This window comes from Triturus cristatus, chromosome 5_2 (genome assembly GCF_964204655.1).
Source record: "Triturus cristatus chromosome 5_2, aTriCri1.1, whole genome shotgun sequence".
Classification (NCBI taxonomy): Eukaryota; Metazoa; Chordata; class Amphibia; order Caudata; family Salamandridae; genus Triturus; species Triturus cristatus.
This window is the reverse complement of record NC_140588.1, coordinates 972,086,255-972,113,626: the sequence shown is the minus strand read 5'-3', so window position 1 is coordinate 972,113,626 and position 27,372 is coordinate 972,086,255. Positions and strand designations below refer to the sequence as shown.

Below are 27,372 nucleotides of genomic sequence, written 5' to 3'. Positions count from 1 at the left end.
ATACACCCCGAGAGAGGTTGGAAATGGCGTTGTGCACGTGCGCCCGGCCCTTTTTATTGGCAGGGTCACATGTGCTGTGACGCGTGTGGTGTGGGTGTAAACCAGCCATGAGGGAGTGGCCGTGGCATGCTAGACCTGTGAGCAGCAGATCACTACAGGGGAGTCCTGGCACATGTGGCGTTGTTGTCCCCCCCCCCTGGAGTGTAAGCGTAGTGGGCTGGCCTGGCGTATGCGACGCCAGCGTAAGGGTTTGAACAATGACCCCGGGGGTCTGTGCGTGGTTCCGTATGGGGCTGGACAAGGAAGTAACAAACGTGTGTGTCGCTGTTGTTGCGTCGGTGCCACCCGGATGACAATCGACAATGTGTCACATGTGACCCAAGTCCAACGACATGAGCCACATGGACGTAAGAGGAATTCACTGACCCCACATTCATCCATGCTACCCACTTGAAAGACCATAGAGACAACACATCTGTGTGATTCGGAATGTTTAATGCACATTCAGTGGAGTGTTGCATCTGTAGCAGTACAGGGCCATGCAGACCCCACTTTCAAATGTTGGCCCTTGGAGGGCCAGCCAGAGTCATTCAGGGAGTGACTAGTCCAAAGGAAGTGGAAGAGTTCAGTCCGCAGTCTGATAGCAGTGTCATTAGCGATCAAACAGGTTATGGCAGTCCGTGTCGAGGTCCAAGGTGAGTGTCGCAGAGTGGATCAGGGGACAGTGGAAGGTGATGATGCAGAGGGCAGAACCAAGCTGAAACCGGCCATGATTCGGAAATGGATGCTACCGCTTCCTTCTGACCACGAGGACAGATTTACCTGCATCCTCATCCTCTGCTGTTTCATGTGCCTCACGTGTGGGTGGTGCTGGCCTTTCTCCAGCACTGTGTGGCAGTGACACCTCAGGGGCTGGAGGTGGAATGTCTGCCGCACTGTGTGGCACTGACACTTCAGGGGGTGGAGATGTAGATGTAGTGGTAGCAGCAGCATGCATCTGCGCCAGGCCTTGTGGCAGCAATGCCATAAGGATGGTTTTGAGGTCATTGTGGAACCCAGCTACCTCTCGCCGATGTGCAGCCGTGGCAGCCGCTCCTTCCGCATTGGCCCGCTCCATGTTCTCCATGAGCCTCCGCATGAGTCCCAACTCCTGGGCGAGCTCACTGGAGCCACTCTGACTAGACAGTCGTTCTTGTCTCACAGTCGGGACTCTAGCGATGTCAACCATGGTTCGAGCATGGATCAGACTGTGGGTGTCCGTTAGGGACTTTGAATGGTCCCTGATGGGACTTAGACACCCACGTATGGCATCTACTTTGTCTGCCATGCAGTCAAAGCCCACCCACACCTGTTCAGCCAGCTGCTCCTGGCATCCCAACACACGGCATTGGAAGGCCATGTGTTCTTCGTGGGGGTCCTGGGAGGCAGCCGTGGTGGTGGGTGCTGCCTGCAGTGTGGTCTGTGCAGGGTTCTCCTCGTTGCAGCTGGGCTGCCCTGCTCCTGGAGGTGTGCTGCAGAGACTGTCAATGAACTCTCGGGGGGCATCGGAGTCAAAGGTGTCGTGGTCCTCTTCGTCATCAGAGAAGAGAGGTTGGGACTGCTCTGCAGGAGGTGGTGATTGTCCCTCTGCGATGTCAAAGGGAGATGCAGTTTAACAATGTGTTCACATGTGTTGTCGCATTGTACATGTTTACATATAGACTGCAGGACTGTGTACATCATGGCTGTTTCGGAGGGGCTGCCCATTTGCTGCGGGACTGTGGACATTTCGACAACATCATGGCTGTGTGTTTGTACTTGTACATTATCAACTCACATTTACCTGCAATGCCAGTTGTGATTCGCCAGTGTCTACATCCAGTCAGCACCAGTTGTGTCCTCTGTTATGTGGTGAAAGTGTTGCGGTTTGTGCCACTTCGTTGTCAATGTTGAAGTGCTGTGCACGTGAAGTGTGTACCGCATTTTGGGGGAGTCGCCCCTGCAGCTCTGATTTGGCTGCCTCTTATCCCTTACATGCGGTGTACCTCTGACTTCTGTGCTCATACAGTGCTGAAATGTTGCATACTTGGGTACATAGTTCTCTTGGTGGGAGTTGGGGTCTGGGGCATGATTTGTCCACAGGTGTGCTCTACTTAATTGTGCATGTGTGCCATTGTGCCCATTTCACCCCCGTCCCCCCGTCCCTGGTCGTTACCCTCTTGCTGTTGTGTCCGGTCCTGTCGAGCAGTATCCGGTCCCCCAACTCCTGCCACCGTCTCTCCACTGATGACTGTAGCCACCATTTCCTCCATGTCGTCCAGCTCCTCCTGTGGTGCAGGACTGCCACCTCCAGTCTGCATTGCTGCCTTCCGGTTGTTGGCGAGTTTCAGCTTGGTTTTGCGCTTGACATCATTCCAGCGCCTCTTGACCTCGTCCATTGTCGTCTTCAGCAATCCAACTGCATTCACCTTGTCCACGATAGCCTGCCATAGTCAATTTCTTGTCGCCAATAACACAGTGGAGGTGACGAACAGTTGTTGATGGTGTTCGACCACCTCCATTATCAGGATCCTGTTCTCCTGCGGACTGAAGCGCTTTTTCCTACTCTTCTTCTCCTTGGCCTTCCCTGACCCCGAGGTCCCAGGCAGGTCCTCCGGGGGGCTTGTGGGGTTCTGGTTCTCCTCCGTACTTACTCCGGCAACATCCATGGTTCTTCGCTGTAGTTTGGCATTTGTTTGTCAGTTTTTTTTTTCACCTTTTATGGCGATTGTTCCCACCTGACTCATGTGGATTACAGGCCTGTAGCTGGTTTTCGCTGATTTTTGTATCGAGATTGGCCACATTGCAGCTTTTTTTGCGATCGTGTTTCGCATTTTTCCAGCGTGTCGTTGATTTTGACGCAGCCATTTGATGCGTTGTCTGTTGACTATCGCATGGTACCGCCGTGTTGTGAATACCTGGTTAACACAGCATTAAATTCCCGCAATGGACTGTGATGTTGTGGGCTGCGTTAAGTAACTTTTGCGATGGTTATCACACGTTCTTGAGAATATGCCCCTCAATGTTAACTTCCGTAAGTATTTACGCCATGTCCTCTCGGAAAGAATTCTTGCAGGTACACAAATTTGGACTTCAACCCCCTGGGGTTTAAGATCCTACTCAGGAGTCTGGGCAAAGAAGCCATCCCTAGTCATCAATGCCCCAGACTGCTTTTTGGCACTAGGTCAGAGGTGGGAGGCATGGGTGGGGACCCTCGTTGACGATGACTTTCATGAGGCCCAGATGGCTCCTAAAGAATTGGCTTTCACTGCATGCCTTTGCATGATCCACACTACTTACACATCGCTTATTTGGCCACTCAGTGATTACATCGAATGGGCAGAACCCAGCAAGCTCACTGTGCCAGATGCTCTGAATCCCTGCACTGAATCCCTTCTAGGAGGGAATAGGAGGGGAACTATCCATGATCCTAGGATGCCCGGTGGAGCTCACTCCCAGAGTAGCCCCATTGGGCCTGTTGGGGGAGGTTGGGGGACAGAGAATGGAAAGAACCTTTGTCAAGGTGACCACGTTGGTGGCCAAAAGGGACATCACCCACAAGTGGAAATCACCGATCCCCCTTCATTGGCAGAATATAGGAGGGTGTGGACTGGTGTGCTTGCCAGGAACGACCAACCTAAGCGGCACGGGGACTCCCAGGGACACATGACCAGGTCTGGGACAAGTAGTCGGAATATCACGGGCTGGGTGAGGAATCTTAATATTATATGTAAACTGATTAATTGCCTATTGCATTGCATTGTGGAATTGATCAACTGTGTGCTATTACATTTAAAAAACAATAAAAGTTAGTAATTAAAAAACATTTGTATTTAGTATATTTGTATTTCAGTGCAGTGGTGGATCATCCATATTGGTGTTGAGGCGCTGCCCTCCTTAATTGTTGTACCTGTTTTATTATACCAATAGTGAATATTAGCTTACTATTCGCTATAGGTATGATTTTAAAAAATACAGATCCTTGATGTAGGCTGACTCGTGCTGAAGAGCCTGCACCATCCACCTGAGGGATTGGCCAGGGCTGGTGATGCCCCACCCTGACCTCCTGAGCAACAGATACAGATAGCATATGGGCTTTAGGCCTACACCTTGCAATGCCTGGAGCTCCTGTCAATCAATCTGTCACATCATCCTCTTCCATCTCCTAACAGGGTGCAGTTGGCTCAGGAGACTCACTCACTCCCAACCCTCTCTATGATATGATGGGAGAGAGTGAGGTGAACAAAAGAAGCTGAATTTCGATCAGTGAATAGTGCATTCACTGCATGGCCATCATTTAGTTTCCTGCTTCGGAGCCAGATGTGGGAAGGAGCTGTTTACCACCCCAGGTCAGGGCACCAGAAGCTGAGGAGCGGAAGTAGACCAGTGCAGGCAGCCAAAGTGTGTGTTTGTGTGTAGTGTATGTGAAAGAGAGGGAGCATATTTGTGTGAGCAAGTGGGTGTGAGTAAAAATGAGCAAGCAAGTAAAATTATTAGTGAGAATGAGTCTGTCTCAGTGAAAATAATTGAGTCTAGGGGAGAATATAACTGTGAGACTGAGGGTTAGAGTAATTGCGAGTGAGTGACTGTGAGAATGAGTGAGTGAGTGAGAGTGAGTAAATGTGAGTGAGTAATGTAAGGGAGCATGAGTGAGTGTATAAGAGTGAGAGAATGAGAGCAAAGTGACTATGAATGAGTGTGAGTGAGTAAGCGTAACTGAGAATGAGTAGGTGAATTCTGATGAGTGTGAATATAAGTGACTGACAGGCAAGTGAGTGAAAAGAGGGGTGAGTGAAACTGTGAATGTTTCAGAGTGTGGCCTAGTGGCTTGAGCGACAGTCTTTGGGACCTGGGACCCAGGTTCAAACTCCAACCTCAGTGGTAGACTCAACATTATGTGATATTGGGCCAATCCCCTAATCCCCCTTTGCGGAATGTGTATAAAAAGTATTTGTGTAATTCCACACGTGTTCTACACGTTTGTCTAGATCATCGCCCGAGCTAGGCTTGTGCTATATAAATACCAATAAATACATACTAAGTGAGAGTGAGACTGTGAGCGAGAGAGCAAGAATGAGTGTAAGTGTGTAGGAATGAAGGAGTGTGAGTGAGTGGATGAATGTAAGTGAGTATAAGTTAATGTGTGTGGGTGTGTGTGTGGGTTACACATGCAAGTCTGCTGCTGGGTCTGGTATATTGGACTTAATACTTGACGTATGGGGGAAATGCTGGAATGGGGGAGGGGTAGTCCAGAATATCACATGGTAAATATCGTTTTACCAAAATATCAAAGGCAAAAATATTGACAGGTAATTTATATATAAGTATGAAAAGATATATTCTTCTTAATTCTATATCTGTATACCTTGAAGATAAGAATACATTTTCAAGGTACACATGGGTAGAGCTAAAGTACAGTAAACCTCCACTCATCTACATCTATTTCTCTGTTGATATCTTTGTCTTTCATATTTAGTCCTTAATATTGCGGTAACATTATATTTCCCACTCAAAATAAATTCCAGACCCACACCCTGAAGATGGCATATTGGAAGTAATTCTTATCATATGGGGTACCCATGGCAAAATGATGACACTTGCATATTAGAGGTAGTTCATGGTATTTGTGCTTCTCATGGCAAAATGCTGCAGCTGTCATATTGGTGGTGATGCTTAGCACATGCGTATCTATGGCAAAATATTGGTGCTGGTATATTGCAAGTAATTGTTGATATAAGGGAGAATAATAATGCCACGTGGAATGAGAGGCAGGTAACCATGACAAAAGCTGGCCATGACATTCTAAAGAAGTAATTTTTGACAGATGGACTACTCATGATATATGTGTGAAATGTTTAGCAAAATTCTGCCACTGAATACTGTAATTAATACTGGTGTAATGGGGCCTCGCATTTCATAATGGGGGCACCGATGACAACATGCTGGCACTGATACAATCGAGGTATTTAGACACATGGAGAGCACCCACTGCACATTTCATAGAAAATGGGGTCAACATCTGGAAAGCGTCAGGCTATATTGGCTTGGACCACCAGTGGCTTATGAAAATTAGGTTTTAAATGCACTGGTTGACCCCCTGTTTTACAAATCTTTCTCAAGGGAGAAATGCTTACTCCTCCCTAACCCCCTACTCTCAAATACGTATAGTTGGGCCCACCCTATCCCATTTGAGTGTTATTCATCTACAAAATCATCATTACCCCATTTTGCAAATTGTGAAATTAATGCTCTGTAAATCAGCTTTGCAAGCTTTGTTTTTTGCCCATAGCATAAAAAAGCAGAAAAAATAAAATAAAGAGACAATAGACAAAATAGTCTAATCATTTTTCGTTGCGACCCTTGACCCTTCTTAGACAGGTCGCTCCCCACGCCGCACAGCACCACCCGTGTGCCCGTGCCCTCAGCCCAGCTACCGCTACCGCTGCCACTGACGAAGTACAAAGCCCTCCTCCACCCGCAGGCTACCTCCTGCGCCTCATCCCTGGTGGTCAATGGTAGGCCGTAGGTTTGTTCTGCTGTTGTCCTGTTCTGCTGTATTTGCATTGCCTCTGTGTTAATTGTGTATTCTGTCTCTTCCCCTCCTGTACTCTGTTATTCCTGTGCCCTTTTGCATTCTGTACCCTCCCCTGCGGCCCCGCCCCCCGTTCGCTTCAATTTGCCTTAGCGTATTTGTGCTGCTTTGTTGACACAGTTATTTTATCTGCATTTTCTTCCCCCTTTCCCCCCTTGTGCCATTCTGTGCCCATTTTGCCTTCTTTACCCCTCGCCGTTCCTCACTCCCGTTGCCCGCCGCTGTGTCTCCTGCGGGCCCACCCCCCCGTTCTCCCATTTGTCCGCTCCCACCTCCCAGCTGCTCCTCCCTCCCACCTCCCCTTCTCATGGCGGTCGCTGTGCGGCTGCGCCTAAGGCAAGCCCGTCGGCACCCGTCTGCACCTGGACTGCACCCAGCGCCAGAACCCCTGGCCCCTGCAAACGCCGCAACACCCGTCTCCGCTACGATGCCAGCGCCCTCCACACACTCAACACCGGAAGATCACGCACCTGCTGCCTGGCTGCCCCGAAGCGCACCCAAGGACCCTTCTCCTGCCGGGACTGCAGCTTCACCAGCATCCGGCCCACCAAACCACCGACCAGGAAAGAACCCAACTACCTCAGATGTATTCTTCTCAACACCCGCTCCGCCCGTAAACACGCCGTTGAACTCTGGGACCTACTCAACTCAACCTCCCCAGACATCGCCTTCCTGACGGAGACCTGGCTGAACCCCTCCTCGGCACCTGACATCGCCATAGCCATCCTGGAAGGCTACAAGATCACCCGCAGGGACCGCGCCAATGGAGTAGGAGTAGGAATCGCCATCGTCCACAGGAACACTCTCAAAGTGACGACAAACACCGACGACACCCTCAGCACCGCCGAACACCTGCATTTCCAGATCCACACCGACCCCAACACCACCCTCAGAGGAACCCTCGTCTACAGACCCCCTGGACCATGACCACAGTTCAGCGACTCCATCGCCGACTTCATCAGCACGCACGCCCTCGCCTTCACGGACTATTTCCTCCTCGGGGACCTGAACTTCCACCTCGAGAACAACAACCACACCAGCTCCACCACCCTGATCAGCAACCTCGACAACCTCGGACTCAGACAACTCGTCACAACTCCCACCCCCCGGCCGGCCACACGCTGGACCCCATCTTCTCCGCGAGCCCCCACGTCTCCTTCAACCACACCACTGAACTCCTCTGGACTGACCATCGCTGCATCCACTTCACCTTCCGGAAACCCGCCACGTACCACCGCACACCCAACAGATGCCTCGCCGATGCTGGAGCAAAGTCACCGAAGACCAGCTAACAACCACCCTTGCCCAGAGCCCACCCGCCGACCCCACCGACCCTGACACCACCGCCCACAACCTCAGACAGTGGATCAACGACTGCACCAACACCCTCGACCTGCTCAGGAAACCCTCCAACAACCACACTAGCAAGAAAGCCAACTGGTTCACTGAAGACCTCCAGGCCTCTAAGCAAACTTGCTGAAAGCTAGAGAAGAACTGGCTCCGTGAACGAACACCAGACAGCTACGCACCACACAAGGACGCCACCCTCAGACACCATCACCTCATCAGATCCGCCAAAAGGGCCTCCTTCAAAGACCGCCTAGACAACAACGCACACAACAGCAAAGAGCTCTTCAACATCGTGAATGACCTCTCCAACCCCAGCTCCAACACCGACATCCCACCTTCGCAAGATCTGTGCGACTCGCTGGCCATCTTCTTCCATCGCAAGATCGCAGACATCCACGACAGCTTCAACGCCATGACCGCCCCGACAACCACTGAGACCTCCGACCCCACGACCACCACCCGCACCAACTGCCTGATCTCCTGGACCAACATTAACGACGACAACACCATCAAGATCATGAACACCATCCCCTCCGGATCCCCGTCAGACCCATGCCCACACCACATCTTCAAGAAAGCCAGCACCGCCATCGCACCCCATCTCCGGAAAGCCATCAACATTTCCTTCGAGACAGCAACCTTCCCGGAGAGCTGGAAGCAAGCCGAGATCAACGCCTTACTCAAACCCAAGGCAGACCCCAAGGATCTCAAGAACTTCTGGCCCATCTCCCTGCTCCCGTTCCCGGCGAAGGTCATCGAGAAGACCGTCAACAAACAACTGACCCACTACCTCGAGGAGAACAGCATCCTGGGCCCATCCCAGTCCGGGTTCCGCAGCAACCACAGCACCGAAACGGCCCTCATCGCCGCCACAGATGACATCAGGACCCTGCTAGACAACAGAGAAACCGCGGCCCTCATCCTCCTTGACCTGTCAGCCGCCTTCGACACGGTCTGCCACCGCACACTACGCACACACCTCCACGACGCCGGGATCCAAGAGAAGGCCCTGGACTGGACCACCTCCTTCCTCTCCGGCAGAACACAGAGTGTCCGCCTCCCCCCCCCTTCCACTCCGAAGCCACCGACATCATCTGCAGCGTACCCCAGGGCTCATCCCTCAGCCCAACGTTGTTTAACATCTACATTGCACCGCTCGCCCACGTCGCCTGATTGCACGACCTTAACATCATCTCTTACGCCGATGACACAAACGAATGAAGGCTGTCGCCAAATGGATGAGGAACAGCCGACTGAAGCTGAACTCGGACAAGACAGAGGTACTCATCCTCCGATCCACCCCTTCAGCTTGGGACCACTCCTGGTGGCCGACCACACTGGGAACAGCTCCAAAGCCGACCGACCACGTACACAACTTAGGGGTCATCCTCGACTCCACCCTCTCCATGACTAAGCAGGTCAACACCGTCTCTTACTCCTGCATCAACACCCTCCGCATGCTCCGCAAGATCTACAAGTGGATCCCCACCGAAATGAGAAGAACGGTCACCCAGGCCCTAGTCAGCAGCAGGCTGGACTACGGAAACGCCTTCTACGCAGGAGCCTCGGCCAAACCCCTGAAACGGCTTCAACGCATCCAGAACGCCTCTGCACGCCTGATCCTCGACATCCCTCGCCGCAGCTACATCACACCCCACCTGAGAGACCTGCACTGGCTCCCCATCAACAAGAGGATAACCTTCAAGCTCCTCACCCATGCACACAAGGCACTCCACAACACCGGACCAGCGCACCTCAACAGACAACTCAGCTTATACACCCCCACTTGCCAGCTCCGCTCCGCCGACCTCGCCCTCGCCACAGTCCCCCGCATCCAAAGAGCAACTGCCGGCGGCAGATCGTTCTCCCACCCCGCCGCCAAGACCTGGAACACCCTCCCCACCCACCCTACGGCAGACCAAAGAGCTGCTGACCTTCAGAAGACTCCTCAAGACCTGGCTCTTCGAGCAGTAGCAGCATTCCCCACCCCCCAGCGCCTTGAGACCCTCACGGGTAAGTAGTGCGCTTTACAAATGCTATGATTGATTGATTGATCGTTCTCCTAATAAATACAAAAACTAGCTACATCAGTCACATCATAGGGAAGACCACCTTCATTTTGCAGACTTTTTAAAATTGTGACCTGTAATCTATCATGATGCTATCTTTCATGAGGATTTTACTAAATAGGTTTCAAAAACTGTTTTAAAGTTCTCAGATAAGAGTGACTAAGTGAGCGACTTAGTAAATAATGCATCTGAATTTATTCACACCATTTCTAGGATTTGGTGTGCCATCTGCATTTAGGACACACTTTATTCACATGGAACCTTATACTTCTAAATGCATTGTGCAGAATGTTTGATACGCAGAGTGACCTGTACCAATGACTATACATTAAACATTTTCTTTACTATTACAAAATTTAGTTAGTGTCTGAAAAATGAAGTGCCTCTTTAATGGCTTTGTACTTTTTTCTTTAGAGAACTAAAGCTCGATCGGCCCAAAATAACATTCTGGAATTACATCTTTGGTAATCCCCGGAGAGTCACACAGATTTTAGTACACAGTATTGAAGGACTAACATTGAAAGATCAGTCAGAAGGTAGGTTTAAGACCCACAATTTGAAATATGTCTGTTTTTTTATGTCAACTTAATGGTTGTGGTCACACTAATGAATAACAATTCCTACTGCTACACGTCTCCCACTTGCACTGGAAATATGTGATTGTTACAGCAACTCGGCCATCAATTAATTGTCGACATTCTGCCTCAACGCAGCTTTGACCATATATTTGAATGAGCAGTTCAAGATGTTCTTGTAGGGAAACAGCCCACAAATGCATATATATATATATATATATATATATATATATATATATATTACCTACTGTAGGTAGTTATAGTTAGGACCTATTATCCATAGGAAAATCGTAACATTCTATTCCCAATAACTTTGGCGCCGGTTGATGAATCTTCACAAAATTTTCAAAACTAATGGCCCGTTACGGTCAGCTCCTATCCTGACAGTTTGGGGGTCATTCGTCAAGCGGGGGCCGAGAAAAAAGGGGGGTCCCAAAACGCGTTTCCCCCATGTTATTTCCCATAGGAAATTTTAGACACGGCTACAGCCCGAACTGCTGAACAGAATTACACCAAATTTTGCAAAAAGGTAGCCCTTGGTTCAGAAAGCGCCCTTGTTTTTTAAATGGTTTAAAATCGTTCAGTAGTTCCAGAGAAATTAAAAAAATAGAGGTCAAAAAATCAATTTCCCATAGGAAACTTTAGACACAGTTATAGCAAAAACTGCTGAACGGAATTACACCTAAATTTGGCAAAAAGGTACTGCTTTGCTCAGAAAGCGACCTTCTTAAAAATTGTGTAAATCCGTTCAGTAGTTTTTGAGAAATAAAGATAGTGATATCTAGAGGCATGGAGGATCCGCGCACTCTCCCGATCACGAGCTTCATGCTAATTGGCTGTCAACACTTCAAACCAGGAAGTGTTGGCAGCCATCTTGTGCCTCGGTAGAACTGAGGCACGAGAAAAGCGAAAAACAAATGCGCAAAACACAAAAAGGGGGCATGGTACAAACACCCTGACCCTCTAGGCCTGCTCAGGGGGTCCCAAAAGGACCCCCAGGGCCAAAAAAGCATTTTTTTTAACGTGGGATGCGTGGAGGATCCACGGATCCTGCCGCGAAAATGAAAAAAAACGGGCTTCGTTTTTAATTAGCCCCCGGGTGAGCCTAGTCCCGGGGGTAATGTTTACATTATAAAGGGGGGCTCAAAGGGGCCCCCCAACCCCGGGGACCGCCACCCCGTGGCTTTTCAAAAGTATTTGCGTGGGGGCTCACGGCCTACCCGCAGCCCCGGGGACCGCCACCCTGGGGCTTCAATAGTAAATTGGTGGGGGGGCTCAAAGTTCCCCCAAGCCGCAGGAACCGCCAACCCCGCAGCTTGTTTTAAAAAAAATTAACTACCTGTGTGGGGGGGCTCGAACCCCCCCACATGCCCCAAGGACCGCCACCTCCCGGGGCTCTAATTATTAAAATTTGGGGGTCTGTTATGGAGCCCCGGGGACCACCATCTCCCTGGGGCTTTGCATATGTTGGCCCCCCTCCTGGAGCCCTGTGATGGCTCTGGGGACCGCCACCCCCCAGGGCCGGCACCTGCAGTGTCCCGGGGTGCCCACCCCCGGGACACTGCTATTTGCTATGGCAGGGCGGGAGCCTCGCGGCTCCCGCCCTGCCATAGCAAACCGCTTTGGTTTTTGGAAGAAAGACCAGGAAACCTGCTCTCTCTTCCAAAAACCAAAGCCGATTGCTTTTCCACACGGGGAGCTAAATCTTAGCAGCTGCCTGTGTGGAAAAGCATTGCCGGCTCCCGCAGGACGCGGGGAGCCGGCAGGAGCTTGGGGGGACCCCCCCCACCGTCCCCAACGGATAGGGCCAGCACCGGGGGATGGGGTCCCCGGGGCTATAAGTGGCCCGGGAGGTGGGGCCACGCGGCCCCCCTCCTCAATAATTAAAAAAAACAAAGGCTGGCCCCAGGAGTTGGGGTCCCTGGGGCCATAAGGGCGTGTTTGCGCACACGTCACACATGTCACCTCAGGCCCCGCCCCCTTCCTTTACCACTGTGCAAACGTTCCCCCTGGCGAGTTCTAAGTTGGGGAATTAATTCCCTTCAATACTGAGGGTCCCTGGGGGCCAACTAGCCCACAAGGTACCTCCAGTATGCGCCAGGGAGCTGCGTTGCAGAGAGGTGTTCAGAGGCCACTCCCCTTTTTACACCTCTCTACACACAGATCTGTGGCGCTTACTGGAGGTACCTAGTGGGCTAGTTGGACCCTAGGGACCTTCAGGATTCAAGGTGTTTACACAGTGGTGAAGGGAGGGGACGGAGCCTGAGGTGACGTGTGCAAACACGCCCTGTGGCGCGTTTTAAGTTGGGGAAATAATTCACCTTCAATCCTGAGGGCTCCTGGGGGCCAACTAGCCCCCCAGGTGCTTCCAGTAAGCACCACTGCGCTGCGTTGCATAGCGGTGGTCTACGCCGTGCCCCTTTTTACACCTCTCTGCAACGCAGCTCTGTGGCACTTACTGGAGGTACCTAGGGCCTTATGTAGGTAGCATTCAATTTACCACTTCATAAATACCGAATGTTACCGATTCGGTATTTAAGAAGTGGTAAATTGTATGTAGGTAATAATTCGGTAAATATTACCGATTCGGAGAAATTCGGTAATTACCGAATCGGTATTTACCGATTCGGTAATGGGGCATACTTCCCATTGATTCCTATGGGCTGGAAGGCCCATAGGTATCAATGGGAAGCCAGTCACCATTACCGATTCGGTAAATACCGATTCGGTAACGGGGGGAGAAAATACAAGGGTGGCAGGGTGTCACATTGACACCCTGTTGCACCCCTGATTCTAGCATGTGTGCACATGTGGCGCACATACATGCCCTAAGGGCATGTATGTCTGGCACATTGCACTCTAATGTCAGCAAAATATTGCTTTTTGCAATGTATTCGGTATTTAACACCAACCTATTATTGGTGGTAAATACCGAATTTTAAATAGTAATATTCACTCTTGAGAGTGCTCCCTACATTCAGGATTCGGTAATTTTACCGAATCGGTAATTTTACCATTCGGTATTTTTACAGATTCGGTAATTTTACCGATTCGGTAAATACCGAATCCTGACAAATGCCCCCTACATCTCAACTATCTAAATACCGGTCGGTAACGGGTTTTTTACCGAATTTCGGCCGTTACCGACCGGTATTTAGCTTCCTACATATGGCCCCTAGTGGACTAGTTGGACCCCAGGGACCCTCAGGATTCAAGTGGACTTTATCCCCCAACTTAAAGCGCCCACAGGGCCTGTTTGCACACATGTCACCTCAGGCTCCCCCCCCTCGTTTCACCAGTGTGCAAAAGCACTCCGTGGCGCATTTGAAGAGGTATTTTTAAGCCCCCTGCCCTATTATGTACTAGGGGCTTACAGAGGAGGTCATGCTAATCACAGGGGTACCCCAACGCATAGTGTTCCCTAATGGATGTAGGTGTTTTCACTGTATTCTAAGTGTCTTTTAGCATACTACTGGCTCTAGGCCTGGTTAGTCAGTCAGTTAACACCAGTACTTGTCTGAAAAAGTTGTGGGCACAGGATGATTTTGTAACAAGGCCTGTTTCTGCTCCTCTGTTGTTTCTTTCTGCACATGTCTTGCTTCTTCCTGCACTTTTCTTCGTCTTTGAGGACTTCTGTTGCTTCTTTTTGCTTTGGATTTGCTTCTTTCTGTGCGTTTTTTCTTCTTTCTTCACATGTCCTACCTCTGTAGGCATAGTTAGAAACTAGCATTTAAAAAACCTTAGAAATTCACTTAAAAAACCATAGGTTTCAGGCACGTTATAGTTAGAAATTAGCATTTAAAAAACCTTAGAAATTCACTGAAAAAACCATAGGTTTTAGGGTAAGTTATAGTTAGTTGGACATTTCACTCGTACAAAACCATAGAAATTCCCCCAATATAGTTAGTTCAGCTAACTATAACTCGCGCCCCCGCAATGCACTGCTGATGACGTCACATATTACATCACTCATGACATGGTCAGTGACATCACTGATGACATCATCCATGTGATAAATTGATGCATCTTCTCACACCCTAATATAACCTTTGATACACCCACTCTAAATTACAGACTGACATTCTCAAAACCACAGACACTCCAACACCAATAACTACATACCCACTCACTGATTCTTAGGTTTACACACACATCCACTCACTCACCCGTACAGTCACTCATACTTATGGTCACTCAGTGCAGGACTATCATATGCACTCATACACCTATATAGAAACTCACACACCGCCACTCATCCATAGAGGTACTCACACACCTAGTCAGTCATGCAAATAATTAATCGCACTGCAATTTAATCACCTATACAGTTATACACACACCAGCTCACTTACTCATACAAATGCTAGCACATACTTACGCTCTTATACAATCACTGATACAAGCACAGACTCATCCATACAGTCACTCTCACAATCACACACTCTCAGTTATAGCCATTTATATACTCCAACACACATATATACTGCCTATCACATATGTAGTTACTCACACATATGAAACTGAGATATACATTCACTCACTAACACATCCATAAACACACTCACCCATCCATACACTCCATCACAGATGCACTCTTGAAACCATGCACCCAGTGAATACCCACTCACACATTTATGTACAGAGTCACACACATCCCACCCACACAAACACTCAGGCACCCATACAGATACTGAGACAACCAATCAATAACCCATATAGACACTCATGTAGCTATTCGCAAACCAATGCAGCCGCTTACACACCAACAGACAGACGGATACAGACATTCACACAGTTTACTCACTAACCCATGCATTCAGTGAGATAAGTTTTATCACTCACTTATAGAGTCAGTCACGCACCTACTAAATCATCCATTCAGACACTTATACACCCACTCATTCTTTAATACGCCTTTCCCTATATATATTAAACATATTTAAACTTTATAGAAACACACAGTCACTGGATGATGTCATCAGTGATGTCATCAGTGATGTCATTTGAGATGCCATCAGTGATGTCACTGACCATGTCATGAGTGATGTAATATGTGACGTCATCAGCAGTGCATTGCGGGGGCGCGAGTTATAGTTAGCTGAACGAACTATAACGGGGGAATGTCCAACTAACTATAACTTTCCCTAAAACCTATGGTTTTTTCAGTAAATATATATGTATAGATATAGATATAGACATATAGAGATAGATATAGATATATAGAGTGAAATGTCCAACTAACTATAACTTTCCCTAAAACCTATGGTTTTTTCAGTGAATATATATATATATATAGATATAGATATAGACATATAGAGATAGATATAGATATATAGAGACAGATAGATACTATGACTATTTTTAATAAAAAGCTCATGTTGCAGAAAATGTTCTTACATTTGTTTTCCATCCTGTTTTTTTCATAAAATCAATTTAGTGATGGCCGCAGATGTGTGCAGCATATATAATGGGATATATTATCTACTGGCGGTCGCCAGTAGATAGTTATAGTTAGGACCGTGTTTCCATAGGAAATCCGCAACATTCTATTTGGAATAACTTTGGCGCCGGTTGACGAATCCTCGCGAAATTTTCAAAATAGGTGGGACTCTCCGCTCCGCTCTTACCCTGAAAGTCTCGGGGGGATTCGTCAAGCGGGGGCCGAGAAAAAAGGGGGGTCCCAAAACACATTTTCCCCATGCAATTTTCCATAGGGACCTTTAGTCCAAGGTACAGCCCGAACGGCTGAACAGAATTACTTGAAATTTGGCAGAGAGGTAGTCCTCAGCTCAGGGATGTGCCTTTTGCATATATGGAGTCAATCTGTTCAGTAGTTCCTGAGAAAATTGCAGTTAAAAGCACATACATATCTATAGCCGCGCACCGTGCGAGCACCGTGCGCGCACCGTGCGAGCACCCTAACGTGCGCAAGCGTAATTCTGATTGGTGGTTACATGTTAGTCAACGTTCGAATCGGTCGAAATCAGGAAGTGTCGGCCGCCATTTTGTTTGTTTTCAGTGCGAGAGTGAAAAAGGAAGATGGCGAACGTGAAAAGGGGGCAGGGTAGAGAGTTCCTGACCCCCTAGCCTTTGTCAGGGGACCAGGACCCCGAAGGCAGAAAAAAACATTTACATTTTTTTTCATAAAATCAATTTAGTGATGGCCGCAGATGTGTGCAGCATATATAATGGGATATATTATCTAATGGCGGTCGCCAGTAGATAGTTATAGTTAGGACCGTGTTTCCATAGGAAATCCGCAACATTCTATTTGGAATAACTTTGGCGCCGGTTGACGAATCCTCGCAAAATTTTCAAAATAGGTGGGGCGCTCTGCTCCGCTCCTACCCTGAAAGTCTCGGGGGGATTCGTAAAGCGGGGGCTGAGAAAAAAGGGGGTCCCAAAAGGCGTTTTCCCCTTGCAATTTTCCATAGGGACCTTTAGTCCAAGGTACAGCCCGAACGGCTGAACAGAATTACTTGAAATTTGGCAGAGAGGTAGTCCTCAGCTCAGGGATGTGCCTTTTGCATATATGGAGTCAATCTGTTCAGTAGTTCCTGAGAAAATTGCAGTTAAAAGCACATACATATCTATAGCCGTGCACCGTGCGTGCACCCTAACGTGCGCGAGCGTAATTCTAATTGGTTGTTACATGTCAGTCAACGTTCGAATCGGTCGAAATCAGGAAGTGTCGGCCGCCATTTTGTTTGTTTTCAGTGCGAGAGTGGAAAAGGAAGGTGGCGAACGTGAAAAGGGGGCAGGGTAGAGAGTTCCTGGCCCCCTAGCCTTTGTCAGGGGGTCCCTGAAGGACCCCGAAGGCAGAAAAAAACATTTAATAATTATTTTTTTTTAAATCGCGGGGGTGCGCTTCGTGCGCGCACGGTGAAAAACCATTAAAAAAATATATATATTAATACATAGTTTATTGAAAAATAAATATATAAAAAAAAAAAAAATACATACATAACTTAGCATTTAAAAAACCATACAAATTCACTGAAAAAACCATAGGTTTCACACACGTTATAGTTAGGAATTAGCATTTAAAAAACCTTGCAAATTCACTTAAAAAACCATAGGTTTCACACATGTTATAGTTAGGTGGATATTTCACTCGTAAAAAACCAATGAAATTCCCCCGTTATAGTTACTTCAGATAACTATAACTCGCGCGACCGCCACTCTATCACACGGATGATGTCATCAGTGATGTCAAGAGTGATGCCACTGACCATGTCATGAGTGATGTAATATGTGACGTCATGAGCAGAGGATTGCGGGCGCGCGAGTTATAGTTATCTGAAGTAACTATAACGGGGGAATTTCATTGGTTTTTTTATGAGTGAAATATCCACCTAACTATAACATGTGTGAAACCTATGGTTTTTTAAGTGAATATATATATATATATATGTATATATATATATGCCACAAGGAATCGCCTCACCAACCGCACAGCATTCCAGCGCGAAAGACGAACACGGACCCAGAGTAAGTGCTTAGTGGTTTTTATTGAATCAAAAACCCAGTAGCTGCCATGACGCGTTTCGGCCTTCCAGAGGCCTTGATATATATATATATATATATATATATATATATATATATATATATATATATTTCAACAAAACGCCCCAAAGCAATTCTGGACGCACTCGCAGCTGTTGTAAACCATCCGGTTTATTTAAACTCGGCAAACCAAAGGATCATTCCGGTTATTAAAAGTCTTGTGCCCGACGCGTTTCGAGGTATTAACCTCTTCTTCATGGGCGGCTTCACGAATGTCTTTGCAGGTGAGCATGCTTATATTATGACCGCCCTCAGTGGGCGTTGCTTAGTGCTTTCATTAATTGATAGTTTCACGCATGCTGGGATGTGTAGTCCGGACCTTTAGTAGGTTCTGCAGGCATTCTTTACAGCTATTTTCATTCCTTGATAGGACTCGAGATGAGGCGTTGGTTTCTTTGTGCCACAGCAGCTGTGCTGCATATTGAGTGTGGAATAGTTCCCACCACGCAGCCTCTCCTTCGATCATGGGATGGTGCAGTCCAGCGCGGCAAGGGCAGCCGCGTAAACGTATTTCAACAAAACGCCCCAAAGCAATTCTGGACGCACTCGCAGCTGTTGTAAACCATCCGGTTTATTTAAACTCGGCAAACCAAAGGATCATTCCGGTTATTAAAAGTCTTGTGCCCGACGCGTTTCGAGGTATTAACCTCTTCTTCATGGGCGGCTTCACGAATGTCTTTGCAGGTGAGCATGCTTATATTATGACCGCCCTCAGTGGGCGTTGCTTAGTGCTTTCATTAATTGATAGTTTCACGCATGCTGGGATGTGTAGTCCGGACCTTTAGTAGGTTCTGCAGGCATTCTTTACAGCTATTTTCATTCCTTGATAGGACTCGAGATGAGGCGTTGGTTTCTTTGTGCCACAGCAGCTGTGCTGCATATTGAGTGTGGAATAGTTCCCACCACGCAGCCTCTCCTTCGATCATGGGATGGTGCAGTCCAGCGCGGCAAGGGCAGCCGCGTAAACGTATTTCAACAAAACGCCCCAAAGCAATTCTGGACGCACTCGCAGCTGTTGTAAACCATCCGGTTTATTTAAACTCGGCAAACCAAAGGATCATTCCGGTTATTAAAAGTCTTGTGCCCGACGCGTTTCGAGGTATTAACCTCTTCTTTATGGGCGGCTTCACGAATGTCTTTGCAGGTGAGCATGCTTATATTATGACCGCCCTCAGTGGGCGTTGCTTAGTGCTTTCATTAATTGATAGTTTCACGCATGCTGGGATGTGTAGTCCGGACCTTTAGTAGGTTCTGCAGGCATTCTTTACAGCTATTTTCAATCCTTGATAGGACTCGAGATGAGGCGTTGGTTTCTTTGTGCCACAGCAGCTGTGCTGCATATTGAGTGTGGAATAGTTCCCACCACGCAGCCTCTCCTTCGATCATGGGATGGTGCAGTCCAGCGCGGCAAGGGCAGCCGCGTAAACGTATTTCAACAAAACGCCCCAAAGCAATTCTGGGCGCACTCGCAGCTGTTGTAAACCATCCGGTTTATTTAAACTCGGCAAACCAAAGGATCATTCCGGTTATTAAAAGTCTTGTGCCCGACGCGTTTCGAGGTATTAACCTCTTCTTCATGGGCGGCTTCACGAATGTCTTTGCAGGTGAGCATGCTTATATTATGACCGCCCTCAGTGGCCGTTGCTTAGTGCTTTCATTAATTGATAGTTTCACGCATGCTGGGATGTGTAGTCTGGACCTTTAGTAGGTTCTGCAGGCATTCTTTACAGCTATTTTCATTCCTTGATAGGACTCGAGATGAGGCGTTGGTTTCTTTGTGCCACAGCAGCTGTGCTGCATATTGAGTGTGGAATAGTTCCCACCACGCAGCCTCTCCTTCGATCATGGGATGGTGCAGTCCAGCGCGGCAAAGGCAGCCGCGTAAACGTATTTCAACAAAACGCCCCAAAGCAATTCTGGACGCACTCGCAGCTGTTGTAAACCATCCGGTTTATTTAAACTCGGCAAACCAAAGGATCATTCCGGTTATTAAAAGTCTTGTGCCCGACGCGTTTCGAGGTATTAACCTCTTCTTCATGGGCGGCTTCACGAATGTCTTTGCAGGTGAGCATGCTTATATTATGACCGCCCTCAGTGGGCGTTGCTTAGTGCTTTCATTAATTGATAGTTTCACGCATGCTGGGATGTGTAGTCCGGACCTTTAGTAGGTTCTGCAGGTATTCTTTACAGCTATTTTCATTCCTTGATAGGACTCGAGATGAGGCGTTGGTTTCTTTGTGCCACAGCAGCTGTGCTGCATATTGAGTGTGGAATAGTTCCCACCACGCAGCCTCTCCTTCGATCATGGGATGGTGCAGTCCAGCGCGGCAAGGGCAGCCGCGTAAACGTATTTAAACAAAACGCCCCAAAGCAATTCTGGACGCACTCGCAGCTGTTGTAAACCATCCGGTTTATTTAAACTCGGCAAACCAAAGGATCATTCCGGTTATTAAAAGTCTTGTGCCCGACGCGTTTCGAGGTATTAAACTCTTCTTCATGGGCGGCTTCACGAATGTCTTTGCAGGTGAGCATGCTTATATTATGACCGCCCTCAGTGGGCGTTGCTTAGTGCTTTCATTAATTGATAGTTTCACGCATGCTGGGATGTGTAGTCCGGACCTTTAGTAGGTTCTGCAGGCATTCTTTACAGCTATTTTCATTCCTTGATAGGACTCGAGATGAGGCGTTGGTTTCTTTGTGCCACAGCAGCTGTGCTGCATATTGAGTGTGGAATAGTTCCCACCACGCAGCCTCTCCTTCGATCATGGGATGGTGCAGTCCAGCGCGGCAAGGGCAGCCGCGTAAACGTATTTCAACAAAACGCCCCGAAGCAATTCTGGACGCACTCGCAGCTGTTGTAAACCATCCGGTTTATTTAAACTCGGCAAACCAAAGGATCATTCCGGTTATTAAAAGTCTTGTGCCTGACGCGTTTCGAGGTATTAACCTCTTCTTCATGGGCGGCTTCACGAATGTCTTTGCAGGTGAGCATGCTTATATTATGACCGCCCTCAGTGGGCGTTGCTTAGTGCTTCGGGCACAAGACTTTTAATAACCGGAATGATGTAAAGAATGCCTGCAGAACCTACTAAAGGTCCGGACTACACATCCCAGCATGCGTGAAACTATCAATTAATGAAAGCACTAAGCAACGCCCACTGAGGGCGGTCATAATATAAGCATGCTCACCTGCAATGACATTCGTGAAGCCGCCCATGAAGAAGAGGTTAATACCTCGAAACGCGTCGGGCACAAGACTTTTAATAACCGGAATGATCCTTTGGTTTGCCGAGTTTAAATAAACCGGATTGTTTACAACAGCTGCGAGTGCGTCCAGAATTGCTTTGGGGCGTTTTGTTGAATTACGTTTACGCTGCTGCCCTTGCCGCGCTGGACTGCACCATCCCATGATCGAAGGAGAGGCTGCGTGGTGGGAACTATTCCACACTCAATATGCAGCACAGCTGCTGTGGCACAAAGAAACCAACGCCTCATCTCGAGTCCTATGAAGGAATGAAAATAGCTGTAAAGAATGCCTGCAGAACCTACTAAAGGTCCGGACTACACATCCCAGCATGCGTGAAACTATCAATTAATGAAAGCACTAAGCAACGCCCACTGAGGGCGGTCATAATATAAGCATGCTCACCTGCAATGACATTCGTGAAGCCGCCCATGAAGAAGAGGTTAATACCTCGAAACGCGTCGGGCACAAGACTTTTAATAACCGGAATGATCCTTTGGTTTGCCGAGTTTAAATAAACCGGATGGTTTACAACAGCTGCGAGTGCGTCCAGAATTGCTTTGGGGCGTTTTGTTGAATTACGTTTACGCGGCTGCCCTTGCCGCGCTGGACTGCACCATCCCATGATCGAAGGAGAGGCTGCGTGGTGGGAACTATTCCACACTCAATATGCAGCACAGCTGCTGTGGCACAAAGAAACCAACGCCTCATCTCGAGTCCTATCAAGGAATGAAAATAGCTGTAAAGAATGCCTGCAGAACCTACTAAAGGTCCGGACTACACATCCCAGCATGCGTGAAACTATCAATTAATGAAAGCACTAAGCAACGCCCACTGAGGGCGGTCATAATATAAGCATGCTCACCTGCAATGACATTCGTGAAGCCGCCCATGAAGAAGAGGTTAATACCTCGAAACGCGTCGGGCACAAGACTTTTAATAACCGGAATGATCCTTTGGTTTGCCGAGTTTAAATAAACCGGATGGTTTACAACAGCTGCGAGTGCGTCCAGAATTGCTTTGGGGCGTTTTGTTGAATTACGTTTACGCGGCTGCCCTTGCCGCGCTGGACTGCACCATCCCATGATCGAAGGAGAGGCTGCGTGGTGGGAACTATTCCACACTCAATATGCAGCACAGCTGCTGTGGCACAAAGAAACCAACGCCTCATATCGAGTCCTATCAAGGAATGAAAATAGCTGTAAAGAATGCCTGCAGAACCTACTAAAGGTCCGGACTACACATCCCAGCATGCATGAAACTATCAATTAATGAAAGCACTAAGCAACGCCCACTGAGGGCGGTCATAATATAAGCATGCTCACCTGCAATGACATTCGTGAAGCCGCCCATGAAGAAGAGGTTAATACCTCGAAACGCGTCGGGCACAAGACTTTTAATAACCGGAATGATCCTTTGGTTTGCCGAGTTTAAATAAACCGGATGGTTTACAACAGCTGCGAGTGCGTCCAGAATTGCTTTGGGGCGTTTTGTTGAATTACGTTTACGCGGCTGCCCTTGCCGCGCTGGACTGCACCATCCCATGATCGAAGGAGAGGCTGCGTGGTGGGAACTATTCCACACTCAATATGCAGCACAGCTGCTGTGGCACAAAGAAACCAACGCCTCATCTCGAGTCCTATCAAGGAATGAAAATAGCTGTAAAGAATGCCTGCAGAACCTACTAAAGGTCCGGACTACACATCCCAGCATGCGTGAAACTATCAATTAATGAAAGCACTAAGCAACGCCCACTGAGGGCGGTCATAATATAAGCATGCTCACCTGCAAAGACATTCGTGAAGCCGCCCATGAAGAAGAGGTTAATACCTCGAAACGCGTCGGGCACAAGACTTTTAATAACCGGAATGATCCTTTGGTTTGCCGAGTTTAAATAAACCGGATGGTTTACAACAGCTGCGAGTGCGTCCAGAATTGCTTTGGGGCGTTTTGTTGAATTACGTTTACGCGGCTGCCCTTGCCGCGCTGGACTGCACCATCCCATGATCGAAGGAGAGGCTGCGTGGTGGGAACTATTCCACACTCAATATGCAGCACAGCTGCTGTGGCACAAAGAAACCAACGCCTCATCTCGGGTCCTATCAAGGAATGAAAATAGCTGTAAAGAATGCCTGCAGAACCTACTAAAGGTCCGGACTACACATCCCAGCATGCGTGAAACTATCAATTAATGAAAGCACTAAGCAACGCCCACTGAGGGCGGTCATAATATAAGCATGCTCACCTGCAATGACATTCGTGAAGCCGCCCATGAAGAAGAGGTTAATACCTCGAAACGCGTCGGGCACAAGACTTTTAATAACCGGAATGATCCTTTGGTTTGCCGAGTTTAAATAAACCGGATGGTTTACAACAGCTGCGAGTGCGTCCAGAATTGCTTTGGGGCGTTTTGTTGAATTACGTTTACGCGGCTGCCCTTGCCGCGCTGGACTGCACCATCCCATGATCGAAGGAGAGGCTGCGTGGTGGGAACTATTCCACACTCAATATGCAGCACAGCTGCTGTGGCACAAAGAAACCAACGCCTCATCTCGAGTCCTATCAAGGAATGAAAATAGCTGTAAAGAATGCCTGCAGAACCTACTAAAGGTCCGGACTACACATCCCAGCATGCGTGAAACTATCAATTAATGAAAGCACTAAGCAACGCCCACTGAGGGCGGTCATAATATAAGCATGCTCACCTGCAATGACATTCGTGAAGCCGCCCATGAAGAAGAGGTTAATACCTCGAAACGCGTCGGGCACAAGACTTTTAATAACCGGAATGATCCTTTGGTTTGCCGAGTTTAAATAAACCGGATGGTTTACAACAGCTGCGAGTGCGTCCAGAATTGCTTTGGGGCGTTTTGTTGAATTACGTTTACGCGGCTGCCCTTGCCGCGCTGGACTGCACCATCCCATGATCGAAGGAGAGGCTGCGTGGTGGGAACTATTCCACACTCAATATGCAGCACAGCTGCTGTGGCACAAAGAAACCAACGCCTCATATCGAGTCCTATCAAGGAATTAAAATAGCTGTAAAGAATGCCTGCAGAACCTACTAAAGGTCCGGACTACACATCCCAGCATGCATGAAACTATCAATTAATGAAAGCACTAAGCAACGCCCACTGAGGGCGGTCATAATATAAGCATGCTCACCTGCAATGACATTCGTGAAGCCGCCCATGAAGAAGAGGTTAATACCTCGAAACGCGTCGGGCACAAGACTTTTAATAACCGGAATGATCCTTTGGTTTGCCGAGTTTAAATAAACCGGATGGTTTACAACAGCTGCGAGTGCGTCCAGAATTGCTTTGGGGCGTTTTGTTGAATTACGTTTACGCGGCTGCCCTTGCCGCGCTGGACTGCACCATCCCATGATCGAAGGAGAGGCTGCGTGGTGGGAACTATTCCACACTCAATAGGCAGCACAGCTGCTGTGGCACAAAGAAACCAACGCCTCATCTCGAGTCCTATCAAGGAATGAAAATAGCTGTAAAGAATGCCTGCAGAACCTACTAAAGGTCCGGACTAAACATCCCAGCATGCGTGAAACTATCAATTAATGAAAGCACTAAGCAACGCCCACTGAGGGCGGTCATAATATAAGCATGCTCACCTGCAATGACATTCGTGAAGCCGCCCATGAAGAAGAGGTTAATACCTCGAAACGCGTCGGGCACAAGACTTTTAATAACCGGAATGATCCTTTGGTTTGCCGAGTTTAAATAAACCGGATGGTTTACAACAGCTGCGAGTGCGTCCAGAATTGCTTTGGGGCGTTTTGTTGAATTACGTTTACGCGGCTGCCCTTGCCGCGCTGGACTGCACCATCCCATGATCGAAGGAGAGGCTGCGTGGTGGGAACTATTCCACACTCAATATGCAGCACAGCTGCTGTGGCACAAAGAAACCAACGCCTCATCTCGAGTCCTATCAAGGAATGAAAATAGCTGTAAAGAATGCCTGCAGAACCTACTAAAGGTCCGGACTACACATCCCAGCATGCGTGAAACTATCAATTAATGAAAGCACTAAGCAACGCCCACTGAGGGCGGTCATAATATAAGCATGCTCACCTGCAATGACATTCGTGAAGCCGCCCATGAAGAAGAGGTTAATACCTCGAAACGCGTCGGGCACAAGACTTTTAATAACCGGAATGATCCTTTGGTTTGCCGAGTTTAAATAAACCGGATGGTTTACAACAGCTGCGAGTGCGTCCAGAATTGCTTTGGGGCGTTTTGTTGAATTACGTTTATGCGGCTGCCCTTGCCGCGCTGGACTGCACCATCCCATGATCGAAGGAGAGGCTGCGTGGCGGGAACTATTCCACACTCAATATGCAGCACAGCTGCTGTGGCACAAAGAAACCAACGCCTCATCTTGAGTCCTATCAAGGAATGAAAATAGCTGTAAAGAATGCCTGCAGAACCTACTAAAGGTCCGGACTACACATCCCAGCATGCGTGAAACTATCAATTAATGAAAGCACTAAGCAACGCCCACTGAGGGCGGTCATAATATAAGCATGCTCACCTGCAATGACATTCGTGAAGCCGCCCATGAAGAAGAGGTTAATACCTCGAAACGCGTCGGGCACAAGACTTTTAATAACCGGAATGATCCTTTGGTTTGCCGAGTTTAAATAAACCGGATGGTTTACAACAGCTGCGAGTGCGTCCAGAATTGCTTTGGGGCGTTTTGTTGAATTACGTTTACGCGGCTGCCCTTGCCGCGCTGGACTGCACCATCCCATGATCGAAGGAGAGGCTGCGTGGTGGGAACTATTCCACACTCAATATGCAGCACAGCTGCTGTGGCACAAAGAAACCAACGCCTCATATCGAGTCCTATCAAGGAATGAAAATAGCTGTAAAGAATGCCTGCAGAACCTACTAAAGGTCCGGACTACACATCCCAGCATGCATGAAACTATCAATTAATGAAAGCACTAAGCAACGCCCACTGAGGGCGGTCATAATATAAGCATGCTCACCTGCAATGACATTCGTGAAGCCGCCCATGAAGAAGAGGTTAATACCTCGAAACGCGTCGGGCACAAGACTTTTAATAACCGGAATGATCCTTTGGTTTGCCGAGTTTAAATAAACCGGATGGTTTACAACAGCTGCGAGTGCGTCCAGAATTGCTTTGGGGCGTTTTGTTGAATTACGTTTACGCGGCTGCCCTTGCCGCGCTGGACTGCACCATCCCATGATCGAAGGAGAGGCTGCGTGGTGGGAACTATTCCACACTCAATATGCAGCACAGCTGCTGTGGCACAAAGAAACCAACGCCTCATCTCGAGTCCTATCAAGGAATGAAAATAGCTGTAAAGAATGCCTGCAGAACCTACTAAAGGTCCGGACTACACATCCCAGCATGCGTGAAACTATCAATTAATGAAAGCACTAAGCAACGCCCACTGAGGGCGGTCATAATATAAGCATGCTCACCTGCAAAGACATTCGTGAAGCCGCCCATGAAGAAGAGGTTAATACCTCGAAACGCGTCGGGCACAAGACTTTTAATAACCGGAATGATCCTTTGGTTTGCCGAGTTTAAATAAACCGGATGGTTTACAACAGCTGCGAGTGCGTCCAGAATTGCTTTGGGGCGTTTTGTTGAATTACGTTTACGCGGCTGCCCTTGCCGCGCTGGACTGCACCATCCCATGATCGAAGGAGAGGCTGCGTGGTGGGAACTATTCCACACTCAATATGCAGCACAGCTGCTGTGGCACAAAGAAACCAACGCCTCATCTCGGGTCCTATCAAGGAATGAAAATAGCTGTAAAGAATGCCTGCAGAACCTACTAAAGGTCCGGACTACACATCCCAGCATGCGTGAAACTATCAATTAATGAAAGCACTAAGCAACGCCCACTGAGGGCGGTCATAATATAAGCATGCTCACCTGCAATGACATTCGTGAAGCCGCCCATGAAGA

The 27,372-nt window shown here is 48.3% G+C and overlaps 1 protein-coding gene across 1 annotated transcript in view; it reads left to right on the top strand.

Moving 5' to 3' along the window:
- The window catches only part of CAPN6 (calpain 6), a 533,527-nt gene that overhangs the window by 410,089 nt on the left and 96,066 nt on the right, over positions 1-27,372 (top strand). Inside the window, exon 11 of the mRNA XM_085608187.1 lies at positions 10,444-10,565. Coding sequence (XP_085464313.1) covers positions 10,444-10,565 — 122 coding nt within the window. The remainder of the gene's footprint in view (positions 1-10,443; positions 10,566-27,372) is intronic.